We start from the raw sequence: 9,081 nt of genomic DNA, 5'->3' as shown, positions 1-9,081 counted from the left end.
TGTGGGGCGGCCTGTGCAGACCGGGCGGGAGCTCCAGGCGGCTCCGCGAGAGGAGGTGAGCGTGCTCGACCACGCCCCCGAGCCAGGCCCCGCCCACGGCGCCCCGCCCCCAGTCCCGCAGCTGGGTCCTTCCGGGGTGCAGGGTGAGAAGGGTCACACGGAGGGCGGATGGGCAACGGGGTTGTGGTGCTAGGTCCCTCGCCGTCCTTTAGCAGGAGAAACTGGGGGACATCTGCTTCTCCCTCCGCTATGTGCCCACGGCCGGGAAGCTCACCGTCGTCGTCCTGGAGGCTAAAAACCTGAAGAAGATGGACGTCGGCGGACTGTCAGGTGTGTGGGCGCTGGCAGAGGGGGTGCGTGCCGGGCCGGGCAGGCTCAGGGCCCCAGGGCTCCGGGGAGAGGGAGGCCCGGCTGTCATGGGAGGGAGGCTGAGGGTGTGCGGGCCGACCACGCTGGTCCTGGTCCAGGGGACTCCGCATTCACTCCCCGCCGTCTGCCGCCTGCGAGACTCCCCCCCTCCCCCAGATCCCTACGTCAAGGTCCACCTGCTGCAAGGCGGCAAGAAGGTGCGGAAGAAGAAAACCACCATCAAGAAGAACACGCTGAACCCCTACTACAACGAGGCGTTCAGCTTCGAGGTGCCCTGTGACCAAGTCCAGGTGCGCCCGACCTGTCCCAGCCCGCAGCGCTCAGCCTCCCACCCGAAAGCAGGGCCTGGGGCGAGGGTGCTCTCCACCAGGAGGCCCAGCCACTCAAGGCTTCTCCTTAAAATGGGGCTTGAGCATCCTTCCCCCCAAGCACCACCAGGAGGCGGGGCTCTCTAAGCAGGACCGCTCCAAAACCTCCACGCCCCGCCCCTAGGCCAGACCACTGCCTCCCTTCACTGACACCGAGATTCCGAGATACGCGCCCTAGCCCCATCGGAAACCTTGTTAAGCATGGGGCTGGTCCTTCCACTAAGGTCAGAGTTCCGCAGGTTCGAACCTCTTAGGAAGCTGCTCCCAGGAGGCTCCTAGCACACCCTCAGGGGCCCGAGGTTTAACCCCTTAGAAACCTGTTTGGTTCCTACTGGGGGGCACTGCGCTGGGTCAGGGAGGGAGAGGGGTCCTTGCCCAGGACCCCAGAGCTGCTCCCCCTGCCTGGCCCTCAGCGCCTGTCTCCTCTCCCTTCCCGCCCACCCCAGAAGGTCCAGGTGGAGCTGACAGTGCTGGACTACGACAAGCTGGGCAAGAACGAGGCCATCGGGAGGGTGGCCGTAGGGGCAGCAGCCGGAGGGGCGGGCGCGGCAGCGGGAGGGGCGGCCCTGCGGCACTGGGCAGACATGCTGGCCAGCCCCCGGAGGCCCATCGCCCAGTGGCACTCGCTGTGGCCCCCTGCCCGAGCTCGGCTGCTGCCTGCGCCCTGACCTCCACCCCAGCCCTGGCCAAGCCAGGACTCTGGCCCAGCTCCAGACTCCCGGGACTGGCCAAAGCCGGCCCAGCCTACCTTTAAGCCTTCTGTGGCCACTGACCTCCACCCCTGTCCAGACCCCCTGACCAGCCCTGCCCACTCACCCCTACTGCACTGGTCAGGAGGACTTTTGGACACACCCCCTCCCATGGACATCTGGCGAGCCCCAGGGACCCCTGCTGGGAGGGAAGCACTCCCTCCCCTCTCCCAGTGCGGCAGGGCCCTCCCCTCTGCTGTGACAATCAGCTACCCCAGTCTGCTGTTGCTCTGTCCCCAATGCCCCTCTTCCTACACAGCTGACCCTGCTCGCTCTGTTCCCCGGCCAAATAAACAATCAGCTGCCTGGTGGCCTGCCCTTGCTCTGGGACACAGGGTGGGTGGGGCTCAGCTCCAGGACCTGGAGCATACTGGGCAGGTCAGACTGAGGAGAGCCACCCCTGCTTATCTCACTCGCTCCTGACAGAGAGACAGAAAGCAAGAAATCCTTCCCGGGGAGATGGCCATGGCACAATCCCTCCTTCATTCTTCTCTCCGGATTTTGGGCACACATGTGCATGTGCCAGTGTGTTTCAAGCAGCCAGGACCAGGACTTGAACCACACGAGACTTCAGTACCTTAACCACTATGCCACCGGCTGCCCCCTGGAATTCAATATTTAATGACTGTGTAACAACCAGCTCACAACATTCCTTGAAAAATGAAGGATCAAGGGAACCAGCAGTTAGCGTAATGGCTATGTCGCTGGACTCCCATGTAGTCGACCACGGTTCGCGTCCCGGATCTGGTGGCCAGGGGCGCCTGTGTGTGTGCCCAAGATCCCGAGAGGAGAATGGAGGAGAAGGGATTGCGGCGTGACCATCCCCGCTAGGGGGTGATTTCTCGCTTTTTGTCTCTGTCTCTCTCTGTCTGGCGAGCGCACGTGTCCTATAGTGAAAACCTCTCCAAAAAAAAATTAAGGATCAGACAGTGCCCTTGGGTGAGAAACCCGGCGGCAGACCCTGCGGTCTGAAGTCTGGGCCACCTCTGAAGTCTGGGCCACCTGTAATGTGGATTCAGGATTCCATCCGTTCTTTTCTGGTAGAGGTTTTTGCCTTAGAGCATGCTCACTGAAGAGAGAGACATAGACAGTGAGAGGGAAAGTGAGAAATCACCCCCCAGGCAGGGATGCCTACGCCGCAATCCCACTCTCCTCCCAGGATCTTGGGCACGGGGCACAAGCCTGGTGTGAGTTTGAAGCTGCCAGGCCCGGGACTTGAACCAAGGGTAGCCATTTAGGAGTCCAGCGACTTAACCTCTATGCCATCTGCTGGCCCCACCAGTTCTTTTCCAATTTGAAGCAGCCCAGGCTTCCCGCATCCCAGGAATTTGAACCTACCTAGAAGACATCCCAGACTCCCAGCCACGCCCCTCTCGCCGGGTCGTCGTTATGACGACCGCGTCCACACACTCAAGAGCGGAGCCGCCCCCCAGCTCTGCCATTGGCCAAAAGTTCCTATTGGGAGTATTCCGCTCACTTTTATTGGCCAGTTGGTCGCAGGGCTGCAAGCCTACATGCTCCCATTGGCTGATTGATCGGAAGCGGCGGGGGCTCCGGGCAGCGGTTGTGGAGGTGCGCAGGACCCCAGCCCAGCAGCAAGCAGGGAGGGTGGGAGCGACCCGGGATATTTGGAAGGACAAAGGTGAGGGGATGTCACGTCGAGGCCAAGGGCGAGGAGGGTCGGTGAGGGGACGGGGCTGGCCGTGTGTGGGGATTCCCAAGATGTCTGTCCCGCAGGGCGATGACCACCCCGGCGGGCTCGGGTACGGGCTTCGGCTCCGTGTCCTGGTGGGGCCTGTCCCCGGCGCTGGACCTGCAGGCTGAAAGTGAGTCCCCCAGCCCAGGGCCACACTCGGTTTGCCACCGCGGCTGCCTTCGCAGCCTGCGCAGACGGCCTTTAAGGACTGTAGTCCAGAGTGGGCGGCAGGGGGCGCGCCAACGCTCTTCAAGGCTCGAAGGCAGGGGCGCGCCCCAGTATCCTCTCTGCGGACTACGAATCCCAGAATGCATAGAGGCACCATTTCCTTTAGAACGCAGACGTAACCGCAAGGTCTGCTGGGATTTGCAGTCCACTTTTCTGGGGGCGCCTGGCCGAGAGGCTGAGGGGGCGTCTCAGACGACCGCAGGCCCCGGCCCGCTGTCGCCTTGCCAGGTCCTCCTGTAGCTCCAGATTCACAAATAGACACAGAGCACACGACCCCCGAGCTAGACGTGCTGCTGCTGGGCTCCGTAGACGGGCGACACCTGCTGCGAACGCTGGCCCGCGCTGCGCTCTGGCCGCGCAGGAAGTTCAACGTGAGCTGGGATTCTGGGGTCCTCGGAGGAGAGGGATGAGGATGAGAAACAGGCTCCTGAGTGTTTGAGGGAAGAGGAGAATGAGATTCCAGATTGGAACAAGCCTGGACTCTAGGGTCTTAGGGATGCAGCAGCTGGGAGCTCCGACCCGCGTCTCATGGGGAAGGAAGGGGAAGGGGGTGCCCTAGTGATGACAGCGAGTTCTGGGGATCCATACGTCTGTCCAAAGGAGGAGGCTGAGATAGGACCCCTGGGTCCGTGGAAGGAGGAGGCCGAGCCCCCCTCTCCTGGGTCTCCTGGAGGAGAAGCAGGTCCCTAACTGTTCTCCCTCTGCATCCTTCCAGTTCTATGTGCTGGAGAACAACCTGGAAGCAGTGGCCCGACACATGCTGCTCTTCAGCCTGGCCCTGGAGGAGCCTGAGAGGATGGGGCTGCAAGGTCAGCTGGTAGGATGCAGGCATTTTGGCCCCCCTCCCTGGCCTGCTTTCTGCAGGCTTCTGGCATTCCACCCGTACCCGTACCGTTCACGTATTTGACGAGTGTACTGTTCCATGATTTGCGACCTCAGAGCCTCGGCTTTTCCTACCTGTAAATGGGACTAAGTATAGGTTCTCCTAGAGCCACAGACAATTCTAGGAGAAAGCCGCATGGTACCCGGGACAGTTCGCGACCACCTAAGCCTTCCAAGTCTCCTGTGGGAAGGGCCGGGAGCGGTCAGGCTTCCAGAGGTGGCTGGTCCTCCGCCGCGGGAAGGCAGGTGGGACGCTCCCGGTAACAGCGTCAGCTTAGTTCCTAGAACAAAGTCTCTGGACTACCTGACTCTGCTTGCTCAGGTTCTGGCTTTTCTCACGTCCCCATTTATAAAACAAGGCTCCTGAAACTTTCTCCACCAATAGGAATCTTGAGAGGATTCGGTGAGAAGGACATGGCGCCTGGGTTTCGATGTAGGCTCAATACAGTGCAGTAATTTTTTAAAAAAGAATTATTTATTTATTTATTTGAGATTTTCATTGGTATAGGGTGCGTGCACTCGCCAGAGAGACAGAGAGACAGAAAGAGAGAACTCACCCCCCAGGGGGGATGGCCATGCGTGATCCCTTCTCCATTCTCCTCTCAGGACCTTGGGCACGCACGCACAGGTGCTGGGTGTGAGTTTAAACCACCAACTATGTGAGAATCCAGTGAGGTAACCATTATGCCATCGCTGGTCCCAAAAAGGATTACTTAACATTATTTATTTATTATTATTTTAAAATTTGCCATAGGAGGGAACCAGCAGTTAGCGTAATGGCTATGTCGCTGGACTCCCACATGGTTGACCGCGGTTCGTGTCCTGGACCCGGTGGCTTAAAACTCATGCTGGGCGCGTGTGTGTGCGTTGCCAAGATCCCGAGAGGAGAATGGAGGAGAAGGGATTGCGGCGTGACCATCCCCCCTGGGGGGTGATTTCTCGCTTTCTGTCTCTCTATCTGTCTTTTACACGCCCTATAGCAAAAACCTCTCCCCCCACCCCCACCCCCAAAAAAAAGAAAGCCTCCAGGTCTAGGACTCAGACTACAATCAGCCATGCGGGAGTCCAGTGCTCCAACCACCGCACCACCTCCTGGTCCCGTGATTACTATTTTTATCATAATTATAGATGATCACTGTGATTAATAGCTCAGGGCATTCAGAATACATTGCACAATATATTTTTAATTTTTTATATATTTTTTCTCATTTTTTGTACTTTTTTATTTTTATAAAGCAAATATTACAGAACCTTTTTTTTTTTTTTCCAACAGAGAACTTTACATTACTTTGTCTGTTAAATGTCTCTTCCCTTTGGCCCTCCTACCTACCCTCCACCACCCACTCCCCTCCCTGACAGTCTCTGGTATCCGCACTGTCCTGTCTGCTACCACACCTCCAGATCGCTCCCTTTCTGCCAGAGTGCAGACCTCTGGAGCACACTGAGTGGGGATATACCGTGTGTGTCTTTCAGAGTCTGGCTCACTTTGCTCAGCAGTAAGTCCTCTATATTCTCCCACTTTGAATCAGATGATAGGGTTTTATTGTTTCTTGTAGCCGAGTAATATTCCATAGTATATAGAACAATATATGCTAAGATTCTTGAGCAACTAGAACTAAACAACTAAGTAAAGGCACATAGGTCTCTTCTAGATTTCTGCCACAGGGCATGTGTGCTCACCAGAGAGAGAGAAAGAGAAAGTGAAAAAATCACCCCCCAGGGAAGATGGCCACACTGCAATCCCTTCTCTAGTCTCCTCTAGGGGTTTAGGGCATGCACACACATTCCCGGTTGATTTTGAGCTGTCAGGTCTGGGACTTGAACCGTAGCCAACCACATAGGAATCCAGCATCTTAACCATCAGGCCACCTGCTGGCTCCCATGGTTCTTTTTATTTATGTATTTATTTATTTATTTTTGAGAGGTTTTTTGCTATACGGTGCATGTGCTCGCCAGACAGAGAGAGACATAGAGACAGAAAGCAAGAAATCACCCCCCAGGGGGGATGGTCACGCCGCAATCCCTTCTCCTCCATTCTCCTCTCGGGATCTTGGGCACGCACGCACACGCACCCAGCGTGAGTTCTAAGCCACCGGGTGTGGGATGCAAACCGCGGTCGACTACGTGGGAATCCAACGACATAGCCATTACACTAACTGCTGGTTCCCTGTTCTTAAAGAACTAAAGCAAAACAGCTTATACAATATATAGGTATAACAGATGCCTATGTGTGTGCTTGGGTGTGTATCACATACAGCTGAAGGTGTGTAATCCCCACTGGCAAGATTCTTAGAGAAATAAAATGAAACAGTGCAACTGTGTAACTTAAAAAAAATTTTTTTATTTGACACACATAGCCTTCCAGCACACCCAGGACTGGCCAGCACAACAGTGTAACATCTGAACACACACACCTCATCTCCATCTGAAGTTATGGGTCACCTTTTCCTTTTTCTGTTGAGATTTTTGCTATAGGACACCTGTGCTCGCCAGAGACAAACAGAAAGCGAGAAATCACTCCCCAGAGAGATGGCCATGCCACAATCCCTTCTCTCAGGATTTTGGGCATGCATGCATATGCACCCAGCGTGAGTTTCAAGAGGCCGAGTCTAAGACTCAAACCCTGGTCAGGCATGTGGGAGTCCAGTGATGTGTCCATCTGCTGGTGCCCCCCCCCCCTTTTTTAAGAGAGTTTTTTTGCTATAGGGTGTATGTACCCACCAGGAGACAAAAACAGTGAGAAACCATCCCCCAGGAGGAATGGCCACACCACAGTCCCTCCTCCACTCTCCTCCCAGGGTTCTGGACATGCATGACCTTTGGGTCCCAGACTGGAACCATGGTCCACTAACTGGAGTCCAGTACCTTGACCGCCATGCCACCTGCTGGCCCACACCTTTCCCTTTTTCAAGGACAAGAGAACTTTAGACAGTAAATTCAGGATTGGGTTCCGTGAGGGCTGGGGCAGGAGTAAGTGAGGAGCCCTAGGCTAGGGCCTGCCATTCACGGTGCGGTATTTACTGGGACAGGTGAGGAGTTTGCACGTTATATGACTCTCCAATAATGACAAGACATTAAGGGTCTGATTCCGGGCTCACTCCTCTGCCCCCCATTCTCTCTCCTTCCCCTAGAGAGGACCGAGACCTTCCTGGAGGTGTGGGGGAACGCGCTGCTCCGCGCCCCGGCGGCCGCCTTCGTGCGTGCCCAGGCCGACCGCCTGGCACACCTGGTCCCGGAGCCCGACCGCCTGGCGGAGCAGCTGCCCTGGCTCAGCCTGGGCGCCCTCAAGGTGCCGCAGCCCAGCCCCCCTGGTCGGGTCACCGCTCGGGGTCTGGGAGGCCCGGGAAGAACGGAACGCGCAGTCCAGGAGAATTCGAGCTGATGCGGCGGGCGCGGGGCTCGGGCGTCTGAATCCCACGGTGGGACTCGGCTTAGGGCAGGGGGCGGCCGCTCTCAGCTGTTTACTCGTCCAGGAAACGGGAGACGGTTCCCAGCCCTGGGAGCCCAGCGAGAAGCAGCCCTCCCTGCAAGCCCTTCCTCCTCTCCCCGCGCACCCGCAGTTCCGCGAGCGGGACGCCCTGGAGGCGGTGTTCCGCTTCTGGGCCGGCGGCGAGAAGGGGCCCGAGGTCTTCCCTATGAGTCGCCTCTGGGACTCGCGGCTGCGCCACTACCTGGGCTCCCGCTACGACGCCCGGAGAGGTGTCAGCGACTGGGACCTGCGCATGAAGCTGCACGACCGCGGGGTGCGGCGGGGGGGAGCCGGGCCGGCGGGGCGGGTCCGGGGGCGGCGCCCGGCTGCAGGTTCGCGAGGCCTCCCCTTCCCTCCCGGACCCCAGGCTCAAGTCATCCACACCCGCGAGTTCCGACGCTGGAGGGACACAGGCGTCGCCTTTGAACTCAGAGACTCCAGCGCCTACCATGTGCCCAACCGGACGCTGGCATCGGGTCGCCTTCTCAGCCACGTGCGTGTCCCCTCTGCGTCCCCCTCCCCGCTCCTTTCCGGGACCCAGCAAGGAGTCCCAGCACGGACCTCAGCGCCTCCTCTCTCCCCGCCTCCCCAGCGCGGGGAGCGCGTGGCAGCACGGGGCTACTGGGGAGACATCGCCACGGGACCCTTCGTGGCCTTCGGCATCGAAGCGGACGACAAGAGCCTCCTGCGGACCAGCAACACCCAGCCGGTCAAGGTGTGCGGCCGGCGGGCTGCGAGGCCCCGCCCCCAAAGCTCGGGCCCCTCCTCCGCGACCTAGGCCCGGCTCCTGCTCTGAGACCGAAATCCAGCCCGGGGAGTGAGGCGGCTCGGGACTTGAAGCCTTGGACGCAAACTCTCGCCCCGCCCCGCCGCTCTGGCCCCGCCTCCGCGGGCTTACCGCGTTGTCCGGCCACGCCCCCCCCTCCCGCAGACCGCGGGAGACATCACGCAGCACAACGTGACAGAGCTGTTCCGCGAAGTGGCCGCCTGGGGGCGCCCGAGAGCCGCCCAGGGAGAACGGAGGGTCCAGCGCGGGGATGACGCCCTGGGGCCCGCGACTTCAGGGGACACCCGGACTTCAGGAGAGGCCCAGACTTCAGGTGAGCTCCGACCTCAGGGGAGCCCCGACTTCTGGCTCCAGGCATTTCAGGCCCCGGCTTGGACTGACACAGTTATATGGTTTGCCTGAGCAAGTGACCTCACCTACTCTGTTTCCCCTTTCCTGACCTGTCCTTAAGACTCTGAATTCCAGCAGAATCTTTCTTTAGAATTATTTATTTATTTATCATCATTGTTTTTAAATTTGCTACAGGGGACGTG

At 58.6% G+C, this 9,081-nt stretch overlaps 2 protein-coding genes across 10 annotated transcripts in view; both read left to right on the top strand.

Annotated features, from left to right (window-relative positions):
* SYT5 (synaptotagmin 5) overlaps nucleotides 1-1,789 on the top strand; it is an 11,023-nt gene extending 9,234 nt beyond the window's left edge. For both annotated transcript variants that reach the window (XM_006150344.2, XM_006150343.2), the window contains exons 8-9: nucleotides 526-659; nucleotides 1,184-1,789. In XM_006150344.2, coding sequence (XP_006150406.1) covers nucleotides 526-659; nucleotides 1,184-1,405 — 356 coding nt within the window. In that variant the 3' untranslated portion in view covers nucleotides 1,406-1,789. The remainder of the gene's footprint in view (nucleotides 1-525; nucleotides 660-1,183) is intronic.
* A 1,239-nt stretch (nucleotides 1,790-3,028) lies between these two features.
* DNAAF3 (dynein axonemal assembly factor 3) overlaps nucleotides 3,029-9,081 on the top strand; it is an 8,421-nt gene continuing 2,368 nt past the window's right edge. For 4 of the 8 annotated variants that reach the window (XM_014588545.2, XM_014588544.2, XM_014588543.2 and 1 more), the window contains exons 1-8: nucleotides 3,036-3,128; nucleotides 3,224-3,312; nucleotides 3,639-3,781; nucleotides 4,126-4,219; nucleotides 7,424-7,581; nucleotides 7,853-8,035; nucleotides 8,129-8,476; nucleotides 8,693-8,861. In XM_014588545.2, coding sequence (XP_014444031.1) covers nucleotides 3,228-3,312; nucleotides 3,639-3,781; nucleotides 4,126-4,219; nucleotides 7,424-7,581; nucleotides 7,853-8,035; nucleotides 8,129-8,476; nucleotides 8,693-8,861 — 1,180 coding nt within the window. In that variant the 5' untranslated portion in view covers nucleotides 3,036-3,128; nucleotides 3,224-3,227. Of the gene's footprint in view, nucleotides 3,129-3,223; nucleotides 3,313-3,612; nucleotides 3,782-4,125; nucleotides 4,220-7,423; nucleotides 7,582-7,852; nucleotides 8,036-8,128; nucleotides 8,477-8,692; nucleotides 8,862-9,081 lie in introns of those variants that run through there. The other 4 variants (XM_014588546.2, XM_014588542.2, XM_014588547.2 and 1 more) reach the window with 4 other exon arrangements.

The sequence above is a fragment of the Tupaia chinensis genome, unplaced genomic scaffold (assembly GCF_000334495.1).
Source record: "Tupaia chinensis unplaced genomic scaffold, TupChi_1.0 Scaffold000286_1, whole genome shotgun sequence".
Taxonomy (NCBI): Eukaryota; Metazoa; Chordata; class Mammalia; order Scandentia; family Tupaiidae; genus Tupaia; species Tupaia belangeri.
Note: the sequence above shows the minus strand (reverse complement) of the source record. Positions and strands in the feature narration are given on the sequence as shown.